Genomic DNA, 20,930 nt, shown 5'->3' with positions numbered 1-20,930 from the left:
TTTTAAAGGAGACAGTTGCTACAAAGTGAGCATTTAAAAACAGATTGTGCTGAAATTGATTTTAGTGATGGTTGCACAACTCTGTGAATATGCCAAAAACTGTTGAATTATACACTTTAAGTGGGTGAATTGTATGACATGGATTTTAATCTCAGTAAAGCTCTTAAGCAGAACAGACTGTGGCAGAAAACTTGTGTCTTCCGTGAGATCTCTCATGTTGGCTTAAACTGGAAAACAAGAGTTTCCTGGCCTGTTAATTTAGCAAATAAAAATGTTCAATGGTTTTGAACCCAGTTGTTAAACATGGTAAAATGTAACCTCTTCTGATTTAATGTGTAGGAACAAGTTATTCTCATTAGGACAAGATGGCATTATTTTAAAACATTTGCGTAATTGATGGATGAAATTAAGCAGTCATTTAGTTATTGCATTACTGTCTGACATGAAAATATGGCATCTAAAGAAAACTGAAATGAACCTTCAGATTGCTGGCATAGGTGTTAAACCAAGACTTTCACAAGGTTAAACACCTTAAATTATGAGACACTGTTTATTTTGAAAGTTTTAAAATCTCACCCTTTTCTTTTTGAATAATCCTATTTACATCTTTAAAAATGACTTTTCTTTTTGAGTGATTAGCACATATATTAAGATTACTTTTCAAAAATGAGAAGGTGAAGTTTAGAGGTGTTGTTAGTCATCTTGGTAACTAACTTACGAGTTAGCTTGAAACACACAAAGGTTAGATTTGCATGGAAGAATTCCTACATGGTGATATAATTTGGTGTTCTTATTATGATAGAGCCTTTATAAGTAAAACTTTCTTGCCATTTGCTGTAAATTTTAAATCCTTTTGAGAAGAAGTTGAATTGCACTCTTTTGCCTCGTCATTAAAAAACACAGAAAAACAAGTTATTTTCAGACCTTTGCAAGATATTTCCTTTTATAGTAATACCACTCCACACCAAAATATCCCATCAGAATAACTACTTTCAACCTAAATGACTCCTTTGTACAACATAAAATTCTTATATTATACAAAATGTTAATATGTGTGTATTTAAAAATTAAAAAAAAATTCAGAAAAGCAGAAGGGCAAGACTTTTAATTTATTCTCTTCACTAGCCCGCTTTAACCCTTTGATGTTTCCATAGATTGAACTTTACAGTTTTGTTTGTTTTGGGGGGGGTTCTTTTCTTTTCTTTCTTTCTTTCTTTCTTTCTTTCTTTCTTTCTTTCTTTCTTTCTTTCTTTCTTTCTATCTATCTATCTATCTATCTATCTATCTATCTATTAATGGAGGTACTAGGGATTGAATCAGGATCTTGTGCATGCTAAGCATGCACTCTACCACTGAGCTATACCCACCCCCCTTGAACTTGGCAGCTTTGTGAACAAATTTCCAGGCCTGCTCTATGTGTCTATGGACTAGTTACGTGCTTGCTGTTCTACTGAAAATGCTATTATACTCTACACATTCTTTTGAAACTTACTTTGCTTTCTTTTCTCTCAAAATGTACCAAAAACTGTTCTCCCACGTCAGAATCTACAGATTTGCCCAGTTCTTTCAATGTGCCGACTGAAACAAACGCGCAGCCTTAAAGTTAAAAGTTATGTTTTATTTGGCGGGAGGACTCGAGCTGGGATGACAGCCTCTCAGATGGTTCTGAGGGACTTCTCTGAAGAGGTAGGGGAGGAGCTAGGATATATAGGAGCTTTACAACAAAGACCAGGTAGTTGGAACAATAAAAGATTACTTGTTATCTAAAGAAAACCAGGCATCTCAAGTTAAAGAATTTAGTGCTTTTCTATGTATGGGAGGAAGCAAACATTTGGGCTCACTGAATTCATTCCTTTGACAAGCACCTAGCTATCTAGGGCCAGTATCCTGTCCTTTCTTATTCTGAGTCCGCTCGGAGTGCACCATTGTGAGTGGCTGCAGAGGCTGGGCTGCAGGCCTGTCCTCACTGGGGGGTGGCCGCAGCCGCTGATGACTTGGTTTCAGCATTCTTTGTTTACTGATATGTTTGCAGTATTTTCATTCACATTGGAGTATTTTCGTTCACAAATGGCTGTATCATATTCCATAGCGTGAATGCTCTACCACTTTTTTACAGTTTCATTATTTACAAACTTTATGTTCTTTCCCTTTCTGCCATCCTGTTCAGCTAGCTTTTGCATTACCTTTTCTTTTCTTTTTCAGGGTTACCTTGGCTTTCATTGGGATCGGTTTGTTGGTTATGGGAACCACATTGGTTGGACAGCTGCCAGAGAGCAGGTGAAATATTTCCTTCCTCCCAGCCATTAATAGGATTGTCCGTTTTCTTAGCTGTGTCCACAAAGAGAATATTTGTTTCTTTTTAAAAATTTTTGGTATATTCTTCATGTTTTTTATTTTGAATCAATACATAGCTGTGTTATATTGTAACCTAATGATTGGTATATAACCAAGTACTTGCTTTTTCTTTTAAATGGGGGGAGGTGAGAGTATTTGTTTCATTCCTATGTACTGCATCAAAGTGATGGCCTTGGCACGTGTATTAAAATGTTGCTCAATTCATCTTCATAGTCTTCAATTATTTGATTTCCCATCATGCCTTCATATAAATTGAAAGAAGTTGTTTTTTCAAAGGAGAAAAGATGAGAAGAAAGAAAATAGATTAAGGAACTCAAGGAAAGCAAGCGAGTCTTACAGTATTGTCAAGCTCATAGGGCCAAGACCAAAGACGCTTCAGCTTGTCTTGGTCAGGAATGGAGACTGACAGTCTGGTAGGGTGGGAGCTTTCTTCCATTAGAGTTTTGTCCTCCAAGAGACTTAGGAATCGAACTGTGCTTTTACTTCAGAACACAATAGGCTGTTGTGAGGGAGCACATAAAAGCTTCTATTATATTGTTTTTTGGGGGTGCCCGGAGCTGCACAATGAAATATTTTCTCTTTCTTTCAGCCTCAAAAACTGGCTGAGTGAACTGGTCCACCTGACTTGCTGCAGAATCTGTGTTCGTGCCCTCTCTGGTACCATTCATTATCATAACAAGTGAGTGGGTGCTGACTTCCAGCCTGCCTCTCTCTGGGTAAATCCAGCCTGTGATTGACAGCCGTGGGTGGGAGGGAGCAGGTGAAAGAGGAGTACTTCCTGTGTGCTCATCCCTTCTGCTTAGTGTCACACACATAGCAGGGCACAAAAACACTTTTCAAAAGCAATCCATTTGCAGAGGGAACATAATAATAAACATGCAATGACACTAAATAATTGGGCATTTATGGTGTGCAGGCCAGGTGTGTGCTTCTCATCTGCAATCCCATTCAGAGAGGCGCTGTTTTCCTGTTTCATGGGTAAAGAAATGAGAGCTCTGGGACTGGTTGTCTAGGGTCACATGGCTAGTAAGTAGCAGAGCCAGGTTTTGCACTGGGTCAATTTAAAAATTTCTAAATGGTGAAATAAATGAGCCTGTAGGATGGGAGAAAGAGGACTGAACTTGGTAGGAGTCCTGAGACCTGGTTTCTAGTCTCAGCCCTGTGACTTATAAAATTCCAGTAACTGAGCCTTAAAACAGAACAAAGAGGTTAAAGGAAGTAAGTGAAGTTATTAGCTACATGAAAGTCATTTTGATTGTTTTTGAGTTACTCTTCTGTTAACTCAATTTTATTTTTTTATATTTAACATCATTGTTTTAAAAGTCCTAGGACAAACCTCTCTTTTTTACCGACTGGATCTTTCTGTCTCTTTTCTAGAAGGGACACATTTCATCATTTGGCTTTACCGTGTGTTACCAATGTAAAAAGGCCACTTAAATTTCGAAAGTTATATGATTTTGTGATTGGGCTATGAATTTTTTTGGTGGGGAGCAGAATAAAATTGGTAAAATTTGGTAAAATTGTTATCAGAGGTGATATCTTCTACAGAAGAGGTGCTTTAGTTACATAGAGAGGAGTTCACAACAGAATTGCTTCTAATTTTCAGGAAAGCATGTCAAAGTTGTTCCGCATGTGGCTCCCTTTCTTCTCAGTATAGGCCCAAGGAAAACTGCTTTGCTTCATCAGTGTCAAATACTGTTTGTTAACTTTAGGACAGAGGTCAGCAAATTACACTATGGGCCTGTAGGCCAAATGTGGCCTGCTATCTGGTTTTTGTAAATAAAGTTGTATTGGAATACAGCCTTGCTCATTCATCTACGTGTTATCTATGGCTTCCTTTGTGCCAAACAGCAGAGTCCAGGAGTTTTGACAGAGATTGGCTGGCTTGCAAAGCCTGAAGTATTATCTGGCCTGCGATAGGAAAAGTTTGCCAACTTCTGCCTTAGGGTGATAAGAGGGAGGGAACGATAGTAAATTTACTCTGTGAATCCCAATGAAGCCACTAAAAGTGATGCATATGAAGACTGAAATAATATGAAAATATTTATGATAAAATAAGTAAAACTTACGTATCATAAAATTGATTAAACTTATAGAATCTTTGTAATTAAGTCTAATATTTTAAAATTATTTCTTCATTGTAGAAGGACTCTATGATCATTACAAAAAAAGCAACATAAATATATGTAAAAGGGAAATCATGAGTCATTTCACCTGTACTCTTAGCCTCCTCCCATCGTACTGCCTAGAGACATCCTTTTTAAGATGGGCCCATCTTACTTTCTGTTTTTAGTGTACTTTTTAAAACAAAACAGGATGAATTTCTACATGCCATTCTGCAAAACAGTGACTCTTTTTCAAGTTTGAGTATGTACTATTGTTTGTAATTGCAGGCAGTACAAACCCCAGAAGGGAGGCATTTGTGTTGCCAACCACACATCCCCGATAGATGTTTTGATCTTGACAATGGATGGGTGCTATGCTATGGTAAGAGCAGCTCATTGATGTTTCAAGTAATTGCATGCATTATGGACTGTTCAAACTTCTATTTTATTTTGGCACAAATTAGAAAGTTACTTTTATATTAGAAAGTGACTGGATTATATACTACTGTAGCTATGTAAGTTATGTAATATATTTACATGAGGAATATATAGTGCAAGAAAAAGAAAGAAAATTATATTTTTCTTTATAGTTAGGGTAGTAAGAAGTTAATTGACTGAAATGTAGACATATGTGAGCTTGATAGGACTTTTTTTTTTTAACTGAAGTATAGTTGATTTACAGTGTTTTGTTGGTTTCTGGTGTGCAGCATACTGATTCAGTTGTACATATATATAGGTTATTACAAAATATTGAATACAGTTTCCTGTGCTATACAGTAGGTCCTTGTTGTTTATTTATTCTATATATAGTAGTTTGTATCTGCTAATCCCAAACTCCTAATTTATTCCTCCCCCACCTTCCCCTCTGGTAAATCATAAGTTTGTTTTCTATGTCTGTGAATCTCTTTCTGTTTTGTAAATAAGTTCATTTGTGTCATTTTTTTAGCTTCCACATATGAGTGATATCATACGATATTTGTCTTTCTCTGTCTGACTTACTTCACATAGTGTAATAATCTCCAGGTCCATTCATGTTGTTACAAATGGCATTTTATTTTTTATGGCTAAGTAGTATTCCATTATATTTGTATACCACAACTTCTTTATTCAGTCATCTTTTGATGGACATTTAAGTTGCTTCTATGTCTTGGCTGTTGTAAATAATGCTGCTATGAACATTGGGGTGCATTTATCTTTTTGAGTTGGATTTTCCTCTGGATATGCTCAGGAGTGGGACTGCTGAATCCTATGGTAACTATTTTTAGTTTTTTAAGGAATCTCCATACTGTTTTCCATAGTGGCTACACCAATTTACTTTCCCACCTATAGTGTAGGAGGGTTCCCTTTTCTCCACACCCTCTCCAGCATTTATTGTTTATGGACTTTTTAATGATGGCCATTCTGAGGTGATACCTCATTGTAGTTTTGATTTGCATTTCTCTGATAATTAGTGAAATTGAGCATCTCTTCATGTGCTTATTGGCCATCTGTATGCTTTCATTGGAGAAAGATCTTCTGCTCATTTTTGGATTGGGTTGTCTTATTTTTGTTGTTATTGAGTTGTGTGAGCTGTTTGTATATTCTGGAAGTTAAGCCCTTGTCAGTCACATCATTTGCAAGTATTTTCTTTTCTTTTCTTTTCTTTTTTTTTTTTTTGCAAGTATTTTCTCCCATTCCAGTAGGTTATCTTTTTGTTTTGTTTATGTTTCCTTTGCTGTGCAAAAGCTTATAAGTTTAATTAGGTCCTGTTCGTTTAGTTTTGCTTTTATTTCTATTACCTTGGTAGATTGACCCAGGAAAACATTGCTACGATTTATGTTAGAATATTTTGCCTATGTTCTCTTCTAGGAGATTTATGGTGTCCTGTCTTATATTTAAGTCTCTAAGCCATTTTGAGATTACTTTTGTGTATGATGTGAGAAGTGTTCTAACTTCATTGATTTACATGCAGCTGTCCAGCTTTCCCAGCACCACTTGCCAAAGAGATTGTCTTTTCTCCTTTGCATATTCTTGCCTCCTTTGTCAAAGAGTGATTGACCATAGGTGTGTGGGTTTGACAGGACTTCATGAAGTTGATTCCATCTTGCTTCTAAAATCCCTGCAATGTTTAGTGAACACTTTGAGACATTAAAATCTTCCTCCTTAGAGCTGTTCAAATCCCTTACCAACCAATTAGTTCTGTCTCCTTTCAAGTAGTCATATGCAATTCAAAAACAAAAAACAAACAACCTGGCTCTTTAATGAAGATCAAGCAAGAAAGGCAAATATTTATACCACATTGTCTTCTCAGTTCTTGCCTATAGCCCGAAAAGAAAAGAAAAAAAACCCATCAACAAACCACAAAACCCACAGTAAAATAAGTCAAATACCTCAAAAGACCTTTTTGTGGCACTTCTGGCATTTTTTCCACATCAAAGAATGTTTCTCTTACCGTGAAGAACTTGTCATGATTTCCTTCATCTCTTTCATGTACATGTCAGGTAAAATTTGGAGGATCACCGAAGGTGTCCTTTTTCCTTGTATGGTGGTAAATATGCCCTAAGCTGGTGTGTGGAGTATGGGAGAGGGATCCTGGGGAACTGTCTCTTCATATCTCATGGTAGTAGCTTGGGCTTCAGAGAGAACAGATGGTTTTTATGTCACTTGTCAGCTTCAGTGATGAGTAGTCATGGTCTAGTGTGCTTTTCTGGGGACGCATTTGAAGGGAGCCATTAATTAATTAATTAATTTTTATTGAGGTACCAGTTTCTGCACAATATTATATAAATTTCAGGTGTACAACATAGTGATTCCCAACTTTTTTTTTTAATGGAGGCACTAGGGATTGAACCCAGGACCTGGTGCACACTAAGCACGCACTCTACCACTGAGCTATTTCTCTCCCCCTGCATAGTTTTTAAAGGTTACATTCCATCTGTAGTTATTATAAATGATGGACTATATTCCCTGTGGTGTGCAATATATCCTTGTAGCTCACTTGTTTCCTACATAGCGGTTTGTACCTCTTAAGCCCCTACTGCTATGACTGACAGTCATGGTCTGGAGTGCTTTTCTGGGACGGCATCTGAAGGGAGCCATTGTTGACTCAAGTGTCTGCTGTAGGCGGGAGAGTGGGGAGCGCTGGTAGTTGACTTGCCTACAGCCCCAAGAGAAAAGAAAACAAAACCCATCAACAAACCACAAAACCCACAGTTATACATGGGCTATATAATCATTGAGGGGGCTTTGAAGACCATTGTAAAAACTCCTAACTTATTGCCAGATATTTTATCTGTCTAAAATATAAATTTGGAAATATAACTCTTGGGTAACCACATTTTAACATGTTGTTAAATTTCTCTAAGTTGTGGAGCTTTTTCTGAATCCAAGGAAGCTTTATCCATCTCCCTGGAAAGACATGGGAATTGGTAGTTGTTAACCTTTTTTAGATTAGCAATCAGTTAACATTTATGTACCCCCTTTTTAGAAAAACAACAACATACATTTGCATCATAAAAACCCAGTTTTGTGTATAATTTCTAGGTATTTATGGATCCCCGGAGAGCCTCTCCAAGGACGCTTATGTTAACAACCTTTGACATGCCCCAGCACAGTTCTGGGTGTATGTAATAATTCTGTGCATTTATGCAAACAAGCACTTTCATATCCATTGTATTTGCAACCCAAGAAGGTTTAAAAATCATATACTAAATCCAAACAGGTTAAGGCTGAGATTTTGTTACAGATGAGAAAACAGAGGTTTAGGCATCTTAACCAACTTCCCCAAAGCATCATTTTGTGTCTCTGAGACAATATTCATTCTGTGTCCTAGTTAACAGAGTTGAGTATAACTCATTTGTACCTGAGGACCTCAGAATTTTGTCCACATTTTCCATGCTTTTTCATCATATGTAGTAACTGCAGTTACACTTGCAATGTACAGTTGTGTAATTACAATATTAGCTAAGGTTTAGAAAAGCTTATAGTACCTGTGAACTTTCTGATGGGTTGAGGGATAAAGGCCTAAAGTCAGTTGGGTTTACAAACAACCCAATCCAAAAATGGACAGAAGACCTAAACAAGCAATTCTCCAATGAAGAAATACAAATGATCAATAGGCACATGAAAAAATGCTCAATATCACTAATTGTCAGAGAAGTGCAAATCAAAACTACAATGAGGTATCACCTCACACCAGTCAGAATGGCTGTCATTCAAAGTCCATAAATGATAAATGCTAGAGAGGCTGTGGAGGAAAGGGAACCCTCCTACACTGCTGGTGGGAATGCAGTTTGGTGCAGCCACTGTGGAAAACAGTGTGGAGATTCCTCAAAAGACTAGGAGCAGACTTACTATATGACCCAGTAATCCCACTCCTGGGCATATATCCATATATCCTACTTCAAAAAGACACCTGCATCCCAATGTTCATAGCAGCACTATTTACAACAGCCAAGACATGGAAACAGCCTAAATGTCCATTGACAGATGACTGGATAAAGAAGCTGTGGCATTTGACACAACATTGTAAAACGATTATAACTCAATAAAAAATGTTTAAAAAAAAAAGAAGCTGTGGTATATTTATACAATGGAATACTATTCAGCCATAAAAACCAACAACATAATGCCATTTGCAGCAATATGGATGTCCCTGGAGAATGTCATTCTAAGTGAAGTAAGCCAGAAAGAGAAAGAAAAATGCCATATGAGATTGCTCATATGTGGAATCTAAAAAAAAAGAAAAGAAAGAAAAGAAAAAGACAAATGAACATAAGTACAAAACAGAAACAGACTCATAGATATAGAATACAAACTTGTGGCTGCCAGCGGGAAGAAGGGTGGGAAGGGACAGACTGGGAGTTTGAAATTCGTAGATACTGACATATATATATATAGAATCATAAACAAGATTATACTGTGTAGCACAGGGAAATATATATAAGATCTTGTGGTAGCTCATGGTGAAAAAGAATGTGACAATGAATATATGTATGTTCATGTATAACTGAAAAATTGTGCTCTACACTGGGAATTGACACAACATTGTAAACTGACTAACTCAATTAAAAAAAAGTCAGTTGGATTTATCTTTTTAGATTTTTTTTTTTGGTATATGTATTTATTGAAGTATAGTCAGTTTTTAAATTGTAGTTGATGTAAAATATTATGCTAGTTTCAAGTGTACAATGCAGTAATTTGATATTTATATATATTACAAATTGATCACCAGGATAAACCTAGTAACCATCTGTCACTATACAAAGTTACTTCAACATTATTTACTGTATTCCTTATGCTGTACATTACATCTCATGACTTACTTATTTTATAACTGGAAGTTTGTACCACTTAATACCCTTCCCCTATTTTTGTCCCACTCCTCATCCCCATCCACTCTAAGCCAACTGGATGAAATCAGTCAGTAGAGGGCAGAAGTAGGAGAAACTGTACAGCTAACTTCCTGAAGTCATACTTGTCCTCTTTTGGCTAAACATAAGCTATGTATCTGAAGAGCATTCAAGATCTCTTCTTAGTGGCTTTACAAAGTTTTTTTTTTTTTTTTCCTCCTAAATAAAGATCTCTGCTTTTTTTAAAAATTTAGAAATACTTTCTTACAAGAGAAATTGTAATGATAAGAATGTTACATTAAATATCCATAAGCCCTTTAACCACATTAACCTGTTGGTAACATTTTGCCCCATTTGCTTTATCATTTGCATTTTCATGTGCTGCTTTCTCTCTCTCGTAAATATGTGCATAAATGTTTCTATTTCAATATGTTTATATTTCATATTCATGTATAATATTAATATATTGGAAATCTGAATCTATAACATTTCACTCAACTCATGGAGTTCTTTCTCACTTTCCATCAATCTATGTTCGTATTTCCCTCTTTTCACAGTGAATACCTTGTTTCCTGACAGTATCAATGTGTTTGCTTGTTTTCTCCAGCCTATAGTAGATCTAAAACTGTTTCAGAACTGCTTCGCCTGTTTTACTACAAAAAACAAATGTAGTAAAATAATTCAGGGTACTTTGCAGTTCCTAGTACCCCACCTAAGATGGAGCGGATGTGGTCAAATACTGTCTTTGTAAATTTCTTGAGTTTTTCTCTCCCTCTTCCTTCAGGGTTCTTTTATTCATTTGAAATACAGCTGGGTTCCTTTGTTTAAGTTTGCTTGCACTTTGCTAGTCCTATTTTTATTGATTTATTTTTTGAATTTGTGGGACATTAACATACTTCTAAGTGTCGAAACTAAACAAAAAAGCTATACTCATAGAAGTGTCAGTCCATCCATGTCTATTCTGCCCCATTTCCTCTGACCCTTGTGAAATCTACAGCTTTGTTGATTTTGGTTATTTTTTCTTTTTGTAGAGATAATGTGTGTACTTCCCCTTCCATCTGACACAAAATGTGGCACACTTCATTTGCTTTTTTGCAGTTTGCTTTTTTCACTTAACATCTCCTGGGAATCAGTCCTTACCAGTCATAGAGATCAACCTTGTTCTTTTTGTAGCTGCATAGTACTGCATTGTGTGTATGTACCATAGTGTATTCATCTAAGTTCTTATGTTCAGACATGTAGGTATTTTTCAGTATCTTGCAATTGCAGATAATGCTGCAATGAAAACCTTGTGTATATATGTTTTCATTTTGTTGGAGGTATATCTGCAGGGTAGATTCCTAGAAGTGGAGTTACTGAGTTGAAGGGTAAGTGTATGTGTAGTTCTGATAGATACTGCCAAGTTTCCTTCTGTGGGGGTTGTTCTCTCCCACATCCCAAGCAATGTGCGAGAGTGCCTGTTTCCCACAGCCTTGGCTCAGGGTGCATCGTCAAGCTTTTGCATCCTTATTAGTCTGGTGGGTCTGAAATCATTATTTCAGTGTAGTTTTAATTTGCATTTCCCTTATCTTGACTCAGCTGAAAGATTTCTACTTTTTAAAACTGAAGTAAAGCTAATGTAGCAACATAGCTCAAAATTCAAAGATGCTACTAAAGAACATTTTGTGCTTATATTTGGCTATTTATACTCTTTGAACAGATTAAGAAGGTCAGTCTTTTCTCTGAGTGGGAAATAGGAACTTACTGGAACTAAAGGAACTAATAGGAACTAAAAAAAGGCATTCTCTGGACAGCTATGCCTTTACATTTTCCCCCTTTTTCTCATGGTTCTTCTAGGTTGGCCAGGTTCATGGTGGATTGCTGGGAATTATTCAGAGAGCTATGGTCAAGGCTTGTCCACATGTCTGGTTTGAACGTTCAGAAATGAAGGACCGACACCTGGTTACTCAGAGGTAAGCAGTGGCATTACTCGGCATCCATGGGGGTAGCATAAAGTCTGATAAGTTGTGGCCTTCCTGCCAGAGAGGGCTGAGCAGCACCAAGGGCTCAAACTGCAGCATACGGAGCTCTGTTTATGGTTCGCTTTTTCTAGTGAATCATCTGTCTTAGCTAGATTTAAAGATTTTTTAATTCTGTAGTCATAGTGGGATATACAATGAGATTAAAAGGCCAGTACATTTATATTGCCGGGACTTAGGGATAATCCAGTCACTGAATTTTTAAAGCTAAAAATTACTACTTGAAGGTAAATAATTGGTAACTGTTGGCTGAATAAACAGATGGCTGATTAAGTGTTTGCTGAGTGACCGTTATCACTTAAATCCGTCTAGAGACAGACAGAGCTAATGCTCTTCATGGAACAGGCGAAGGAGCTCCTGGGACTTGGGATGGAGTTGAGCTGCCTTTGTTTGGAAACAGCTTTTGCCTTTTAACTGAAGACGCTCTAGTCCTCGCTTCTGTAGGGGTGAAGGTGGGCCATGCGTTTAAGAGTAAAAATGAAAGTACCTGAAGGAATTTCTTTAAGGTTGGGAAACTGTTCCCCATCTTGGAATGATTTAGCAGTGGTATACACTCTGGCAGCTGTAGTCTCTCTATCTCAGCTTTACCAGCTTCCAGTGAGCAGCTGGAAATGTAGGGCTGGCCGCAGGCAGGGCAGGACCTAAGCTTGGGAGAACTTCTTTCATTCTTAGTTTTATGGTGTGTGTTTCACAGAAAAGTTCAGCCTGACTCACTGAAGGAGTTTTCTTATATTTAATGGTCTTGAGGTGGACAAGTCCCACAACCAATATTCCCACTTTTTAGATGAGGAAATACAAGTACGTGGAGAAAGGCACAAAGCTGATGACACGGGCTCGAGGGCGCACGTCACATGACTGCCTAGTACTGTTTTTTAAGAGTAGGCAGAAGGCACTGAAAATCACTCCTTGGAGATGAGAGAAATTGAAGCAGTGTACATATCCTTACACTTTTTTAGAAAGGGACCAACTTGAATTTCAATCTGATTTCTTCTTACTGTGTTACAGTTATATTTGTGCTAGTAGAGTATAAAGAATACCAAAGAGGATTCCCACCTCTCTTTTTAAAGGTAGAATTTTGATCCTTTATTTTTCTTCACAGACTAAGAGAACATATTGCTGATAAGAAAAAATTACCCATATTAATCTTTCCTGAAGGTAAGAAGGGGGATTGCTTACCAAGCTATAGTTGATGACAAGTACCAAAAGTGTATGAGGAATTGGATTGTTCTAGAATTGGCATTCTTAGTTCAGATCTGTGCTGTCCTACAGGAATGAGATGGCTTCTGAGCTAGTAATTCCCTGCTTCCTTATGAGATTTAATGGCAGTCATGGTACTTTTTTTGATCTTAGAATTTGTGTTTGGGTAATGAACTTAGAAAGGCATTGTCCATAACTTTTAAGGTTCCTTATTTTAAATATATTGAAATTGTCACCTATTGTGTATCTCTAGAATAGTCAGTAATAAAGTAAAAATTTGTTAGTAAATCTCCTTAAAACTGTTGAATTACTACTTAAGCAGAAATTGACTTATGAGATGGTAGTAAAATGTCTATAATTGTGATATAATGTGAATATTTTCAATTATTTTATATCAAAATAATTCATTTTAAAAAATCAGTTTAAAAATTGACTGCTTTAAAAAATATTCACCCACCCCCCCAATTCCCCTCCAGGAACTTGCATCAACAATACTTCAGTAATGATGTTCAAAAAGGGAAGCTTTGAAATTGGAGGAACCATACATCCAGTTGCAATTAAGGTAAAACAGATTATCCACCCCTACCCTCCCCAAAAGGGCAGTGACTTGGTAACTTTATTTTGATATGATTCCAAACTTAATAAAGAATACTTGTGTGCTCTTTACTCAGATTTACCTGTTGTTTGCACTTGCCCCACTTGCTCGATCATCTTTTCTCTCTATTGATATGTATACAGTATGTACCAGGGGACTGTGTGCCGGGCCAGTGCTCCAGAACTGAGGATACACTGATAAGCAAAACAGATGCCGTTCCTACTTTGACCCGCTTTCCAGTCAGGTCGGGAGACAGATATTTAAGGATCATGTCAATAACCTCCCTGTCACAGCGTTCCTGGCTCTAGTCAGAGGAGTTATCTGACCTGGTTTAGTCTTTTGATCATTTCTGTCCAGTGAAATAGCTTTTCTCTTTCTCTTGGGGTCTGATAGAGATGTTTGGCTTGTTAGCCATTAACATGGATGAGAGAAGCCGCCATTTAATTTTTAACTGGAATGCATTTTCTTTCCTCTTTTCTCAGTATAATCCTCAATTTGGCGATGCATTTTGGAACAGTAGTAAATACAACATGGTGAGCTACCTGCTTCGAATGATGACCAGCTGGGCTATTGTCTGTGACGTGTGGTACATGCCCCCTATGACCAGAGAGGTATTCCATAGATAATGGCTTTATCTAATCAGATAAAGACAAGAAAACCTTTACCCGAAAACCTGGGTATCTGTCTTCCTCACGTCAGCTAGAGTTGGACTTTCTTTCTGCCTCCTCAGCAAATGAGTCATTGAAAATAAATATATTTAGCTCTCTTCAAAATCAGTCTGTTTTTGTATTCAGAGACTCTTTTCCGTAAGAGTTTTTACAATTGCTATTGGTTCATTGAACCTACAAATGTTGTGGAATGTTGTATCTCGAATAAGACTAACAAAGAGCATAATAAATATATATATATACACATCATAAAAAATTAAACAATATAGCACTACATTTTCTTGATAGAACAAATATTTGCTGTGATTCAGAATAGAGAATATTTGAGCTAAAATGTGAATCTTATATTTTAAAACAAATCTAAATGATTATGAGATATTTGAAAGCATTATTTGAAGATTCTGTTCCCAGGATGTACTTGTAATTTTTTTTTTTTCCAGAAAGGAGAAGATGCAGTCCAGTTTGCTAATAGGGTTAAGTCTGCTATTGCTGTACAAGGAGGATTGACTGAGCTTCCCTGGTAAGACATTTTCAGAAGTACTGTCATTTTTTAAAAATTAAACCCAACTTTTTTGGAGAGGGGAGGGTATTAAGCTTTTATGTATGTGTGTATGAATGGAAGTACTGGGGATTGAACTCAGGACCTTGTGCATGCTAAGCACATACTCTGCCACTGAGCTATACCCTCCCCTCTAAAAACCCAACTTTTAATAATGTCATTTATTACGCTAGTTCGCTGGAGGTTTAGCTGACACTGACAGTGGTTTATACAGCGTTAACGATGTCTTGAATAAGGTAGAGTTTTATCCCTCTCACTTAACCATAGGGAGTTCAACTGGTATAACAGCTCATTCGGTATTCGTCTACCATTCTCAGTGTGCTTCTACTTTATGGTCCAGGGCAGCTGCTTCAGCTCTACCCAGTGAGTACAACAGAATGGCTAGCAGGGAAGAACTAAAACAAGAAGGATGTACTCATGTCTTTGGGAACCTCAGGCGGGAAGTTGGACACGCCACCTCCACTTGTATATGTTGACTGGAACTCAAGTCATGCGATAACACCTTGATGCAAAGGACTCTGGGAGATGTAGTCTTTGTTCTGTATGGCCATGTGTCTAGCTAAAATTAAGAATTCTTTCACTGAAGAAGAAAGTGTGAATGGATTTGAGCATGGGGCATGGACCTTGGGAGGCGAGGGGCAACCCCCAGGCTTGTTCATATTTAACTCTAGCTATAACTATGTTAAATAAAACTTAAAAACTTGACAGGAAGTAAGTGAAATATTTTTAGTTATGGGTAACTATAGCTTTAGTTTTTTGTTCATTTGTTTGAGGAAGACTGAGTGTAGTTGAGAGTGTCAGTTTGCTCAGGCTGCCAAAACAAACTACCATAGACTGGGTGACTCAAGCAACAGAAATTTATTTTGTCACTGAAGGCTGGAAACTGTGTGATGTGTCTTCTTATAAGGGCACTATACCCATCTTGAGGGCCCAGTGCTCATGATCTCATTTAAACCTAATTAGCTGCCAAAGGTCCCATCTCCAAATACCAGTATTTTTTGGGGTTAGGGCTTCAGTATGAATTTTGGGGAGCACACAAACTTTAGTCTGTGTCAGTGAGGGTTAAATGTACCTATGTTATGATGGGGGATTAAATTCTTACACACACATAGACATTGTATTTGGTAGACTGGCATAAAACAGTCCATACTTCAAGGCCTACTAATATTAGGTCCCTGCTGTTTATCTTTTTGGTGTTTTGAAAACATGTGATGTGGAAAGTTCATGGGAGTCAATTTTGGCAGTGTTCTAGAAGCAGGATGTGGCTAACCAAGTCAGGCTGTCAGCCAGGCAACCAAAAACATCTGAACACATGGAGGGACCCAGGACTGTTTAGGGATTAAGCCTCTGGTGGAAGGGCTAGCTGGATTCTTACGTACCCTTTAATGCAAGGGGGGGGATTATCTCTAAAATACTTAATCCATTCACATATCTTGAATACAGCTAATTTCACTCAGGGAAGACTTTCTGGCATCCATTATACTAATTAATAAGCTATTAATTTCTACAGTAAAAACCTATTTCTAAAATTCATTATGCTAGTTATAAAGCTTGGGAGTATGATGGGAGATCAAGGTAGCTGAAGCCTTATAGCGGTACCTCTGGAGTGTGGCCTTCTGACTAAATGGTTGGCTGACCCCTCTGGGAGTATGAGTTCTTGATTTAGGGCAACTGACTGGCCCTAAGGTCAGGATTAGGGTTAACAGGACTGGGACATTATGCTGTACGTCAGAGATTGACACATTGTAACTGACTATACTTCAACAACAAATAAAATAAATTAAAATGAAATAATTTAAACAAAAAAAAAAGTAGGATTAAGATGGGTTAAGACCAACATTTGTGTTACGTTCTCTACACTGGAATATGTGAAACTAAATTACAGACATCCCACCGTCATGAAATGACAGGCTTACCGATGCTGTAGTTTATAGATGCCCTAGTGACCCATGTTCTTATATCTTCCTTGTTCATTGTTTTCTAGTCTTTATCCCCCTTCCTCTTGCCTGACACCCTAGCCCTGCTCCTGCCCTAAAAAGCTTAGAGCTTTGGATCTATAGCCTCAGAGAACAAGGAAAGGAAGAAAACTTTGAGAAACAAAATAGCTTAAGGGAGTTAGCCCCAGGACAGACTCTCAGTCAGACTGGCTTGAATAGAATGGCAAAAGTAACCCTCAGAGTTTTAACATTTCCTTATATCAGGCCATATGTGATTTTATGATATAAGGTTGTTTTTAATTACCTAGTCTCTTCTTTAAAAAGAAAATAGGCTCACTGCCTTTCCAGATGTATTTGTCATTCATCCATCAGGTGTGAATTAACATGTCTAGATTGTTTTTTTTTCCTAGATTAAGTGAGAACTTACTTGTGTCATCTTAAACTGGCTTTTATTTATGGCTGCTGTCCTCCTTAAGAACTAAGATCTGAACCCTCCTACACTGTTGGTGGGAATGGAAATTGGTGCAGCCACTATGGAGGACAGTATGGAGGTTTTCCTTAAAAAAACTTAAAATAGAACTACCATATGATCCAGCAATCCCACTCTTGGATTATATCTGGAGAAAACTCTAACTGGAAAAGATGTTCATAGCAGCACTGTTTACAATTGTCAAGATACGGAAGTAACCTAAACGTCTATCGACAGATGACTGGATAAACAAGTTGTGGTATGTCTATACCATGGAACATTAGTCATAAAAAAAGGAAATAATGCCATTTGCAGCAACATGGCTTGACTTAGAAATTATCATACTAAGTGAAGTAAGTCAGAGAAAGATAAATATCATATGATATCACTTATATATGGAATCTAAAAAAAATGATACAAGTGAATTTATTTACAAACCAGAAGCAGACTCATAGACAGAAAACAAACTATGGTTCCCAAAGGGGACAAGGATGGAGGGGAGGGATAAAATAGGAGTTTGCACTTAACAGATACACACTACTATATATAAAGTAGATAAAACAAGGACCTACTGTGTAGCACAGAGAACTACATTCAATATCTTATAACAACCTATAATGGAAAAGAATCTGAAAAAGAATATGTGTAATATATATATGTATATGTATGACTGAATCACTTTGCTGTACACTTGAAGCTAACACAACATTGTAAATCAACTATACTTCAGTTTAAAAAAAAAGAACTAAGATCTGCTGCCATGGCAAAAGGGAACTGGGTAAAACTTTGAAGTCTCTAGGGGTGGCCAGTCACAGCTGGGGTGCTTAGAGCAATGTGCGGTTTCCTGGGTGCCTGGGAAAGAGAATTGTTTAAAAATGATGTCAAGATGCTGAAGGACAAATGTTGCTAACTTTGAATTTTTGTCCGTTTTGGCTTGGACCACAGGGAAGGATGACTGGCCTTCCTTCTGTCTCTCCCTCCCTTCCTTAGTTCTTCCTAGTCCGAATTCACATAAATGCTGCGAAGTGTTAGAGGCAGCTCATTTGGATAAAGGGCTCCTGTGGACAATTCTGGAGACCTAATGACAACTTATAACCTGATTTCATGGAAATTTCCTACAACTGACCTCCTGGCAGAATTGTGGATGGAAGTCTGTTTTTAAGTTGGGGCCTTCCTGGTGGGCTGTGTCTTAGTTTTGACTCTAGAGGCCAGAACGTTGCACTGGGCTCAGGCAGGCTTCTGTTTGTAGGTCAAGTTCTGACTTCACAGCATTGGGGTCACTGGCTAACCTATGATCCATACATCACCATTAGAGAGCACTTGGTAAACATTTGTGCCTAGCTGGGTTAAAATTAAACAGGCAGAGTATAAAGTAAGCAAGTTCTTGATCCACGGTCTCCTAGGAGTTAAAATCTAAAACGTTAGATTAGGAGAGAGATAGTGGCCCCTGATCGTCCAGTCTCCTTCCAGCTCATCGAGCTTGTTGTTCCTTGGTGCTGCCCAAAGAAGGAAAGGCACGCAGGGTCCTTATAACCCAGGCAGGTCTGTGTTTTCATCACCCTGAAGAGAGTTCAAAGATTCACAGGCTCTGAATTAAGGAATGCTGCTGACTTTGGCACTACTACTGTTGAATGCAATTTATGTTTTTCTTATCTGTCTTACTCTGAGTGTGTTTTGGGATATGGAAGATCATAAATACTTGAAATACAGTGCTTTGAATGAAAACATGACTTCTCAGACAATAGGATTAGATTTGAATACTGATGAGCCCCATTTCTCTGTAAGGAATTTATCCACACACGCAGAGTACCCTCACCATTTCTTGTGTGGATATTTAAAATTTTCCATCTGATTTTCTGCTAAGATATAGGTCGATTTAGATTTTTTTTAAAAAAAGTATTTTGCTTTCCGGGGGAAAAGATAGGTATATGGTATCCAAATATTGAACAGAGGAGCCCTAGCTTCTGAAAAGAAACTGAGTAGAGAAATTGTTCTTTATTTTAACCAGACATCAGAGAGATTGTTCCTTCCATAAAGTAACATACGTCTGGTTAAGTGGTAGAGCAGAGGTCTACCTCTGACCCAGAAATCTGGGTCTTTGTGCTTCCAAGTCCGGTGTACTTTGCCTCATCGCTGACCAGCTGCCTAAGTGTCATGGCACCATGCAGCACGTGTTAATAGGTAACCCTTGTAAATCACCACTGGGAGTATCTTTGATTTATTTGTCTTTCTGTTCTCAGGGATGGAGGGCTGAAGAGAGCCAAGGTGAAGGACACCTTTAAGGAAGAGCAGCAGAAGAATTACAGCAAAATGATTGTGGGCAACGGATCTCTCAACTCAGAAGCAAACTGAATGCCACCCTGGCTTTCCAGAACTAGTCTTTAGAAACTGAATGTGGCAGGGGTTGTTTTTTGGGTTCTGTTTCACTGTTTTTGTTTTTTTATTGTTAATCTTTTCTAAAGGATGATTGTCTCTACCTCTTTATGCCAGAGGCAGAACCCACAAAAAGGTGCCCTTTTTGGCTTTTGTTGTTATAGCATCAACCTCGTGAACTGTAAGGTAGTTTACTGAGTTTAAGCAGATTCTGCCTTTAGTAAGACGATTGTGTCATTGTGGATTGAGTGAACTATTTGAACGGGCAGAAAAAGTGCTTCTAAAACACTTCTGGAACGGGTTGTGTCTGGAACTCTTTGATGGGGTAATTCTCGAAGAAGTACTCCAGTTTTTGTTCATAATTAGCTTTCTCACGCCCTCCCCCCCCCCTTCAATCACTTAAACAGGGATTACATGTCAGTTCAGGGCTGCCGTCATGGTTTTGTTTTACCACAAGGTTGGAAAGAAAAATGAGGACAGTTTTTAAGAGAAAGGACAGCTTTGTGGCCACTTGATCCGAAAGTCAAAAGGAAACGTAAATATTTTTTACTAGCTTGTCAGTAGAGACATACTATTTGGTGAGCTTTACCAGAGAAAAGTGAGTCCACGTTACTGTGTGTGCACATTTTTATGTAGGCAACTTGTAAATAAACACGTTAGCCAGCAACTGGTGATAAAGTTTTCCTTGTTTGTGTGCTAAAGACCCATACTTAAAGGCCTCTCCCGTCTACTAGGTTGTTTGACATTGTAACCAACACATTTTCAAATAGAAGGAGCCTTTTACAACAACAGCAAATCACATTGAGTGTCTTCAGCGCAAGTAGGAATGAGTGAAGTGTGTGACCCTGTCCCTCCCTGTCCACCTCTTTGTCCTTTATTTCAGAACTCTCCTAGTTTATTAAACAGGAAAATAAGGGGTAAAATTACCTTTTGGAAACTGAGCCTTAAATTTTTTAAAGGGGAAAATGTATTTTCAGCCTCAGCAGCGTAAGCAATGTTTGACAGCAATATAATGCCATCGGGGTGTGCTCTCTCTCCGGGTAACCATGTACAAAAATGTGAAACTGTCTTAACGGTGAATACAAATAAATTCTATATTTCTAAATATGTGTTGCATTATTTTCCCCACACCTCTGCTCTTCTGATTTGGAGTAATTTCTATTCTTTCTTATTACAAAGACGGATCGTTTGTTTTCCATTTTCATGACATAGGTTTTATTGGACTTGAATATCTAGGAAATGAGAAACGTGAACCACTGGTTTTGGTTTGTTTTTTTTCTTTCTTTCTTTCTTTTTTTTTTTTTTTGTCAACCTAGTTCTGGAC

General features: G+C 37.7%; 1 protein-coding gene across 9 annotated transcripts in view; it reads left to right on the top strand.

The window, feature by feature from the left end:
- The window catches only part of GPAT3 (glycerol-3-phosphate acyltransferase 3), a 58,652-nt gene extending 37,941 nt beyond the window's left edge, over nucleotides 1–20,711 (top strand). For 6 of the 9 annotated variants that reach the window (XM_032498937.1, XM_032498953.1, XM_032498927.1 and 3 more), the window contains 9 exons: nucleotides 2,203–2,277; nucleotides 2,945–3,034; nucleotides 4,749–4,842; nucleotides 11,627–11,742; nucleotides 12,908–12,963; nucleotides 13,482–13,567; nucleotides 14,083–14,211; nucleotides 14,709–14,788; nucleotides 15,168–17,375. In XM_032498937.1, the coding sequence (XP_032354828.1) occupies nucleotides 2,203–2,277; nucleotides 2,945–3,034; nucleotides 4,749–4,842; nucleotides 11,627–11,742; nucleotides 12,908–12,963; nucleotides 13,482–13,567; nucleotides 14,083–14,211; nucleotides 14,709–14,788; nucleotides 15,168–15,303 (862 nt within the window). In that variant the 3' untranslated portion in view covers nucleotides 15,304–17,375. Of the gene's footprint in view, nucleotides 1–2,202; nucleotides 2,278–2,944; nucleotides 3,035–4,748; nucleotides 4,843–11,626; nucleotides 11,743–12,907; nucleotides 12,964–13,481; nucleotides 13,568–13,743; nucleotides 14,212–14,708; nucleotides 14,789–15,167; nucleotides 17,376–19,473 lie in introns of those variants that run through there. The other 3 variants (XR_004326716.1, XM_032498946.1, XR_004326714.1) reach the window with 3 other exon arrangements.
- Nucleotides 20,712–20,930: the final 219 nt, after the last annotated feature.

This window comes from Camelus ferus, chromosome 2, assembly GCF_009834535.1.
Source record: "Camelus ferus isolate YT-003-E chromosome 2, BCGSAC_Cfer_1.0, whole genome shotgun sequence".
In the NCBI taxonomy this organism is placed as follows: Eukaryota; Metazoa; Chordata; class Mammalia; order Artiodactyla; family Camelidae; genus Camelus; species Camelus ferus.
Note: the sequence above shows the minus strand (reverse complement) of the source record. Positions and strands in the feature narration are given on the sequence as shown.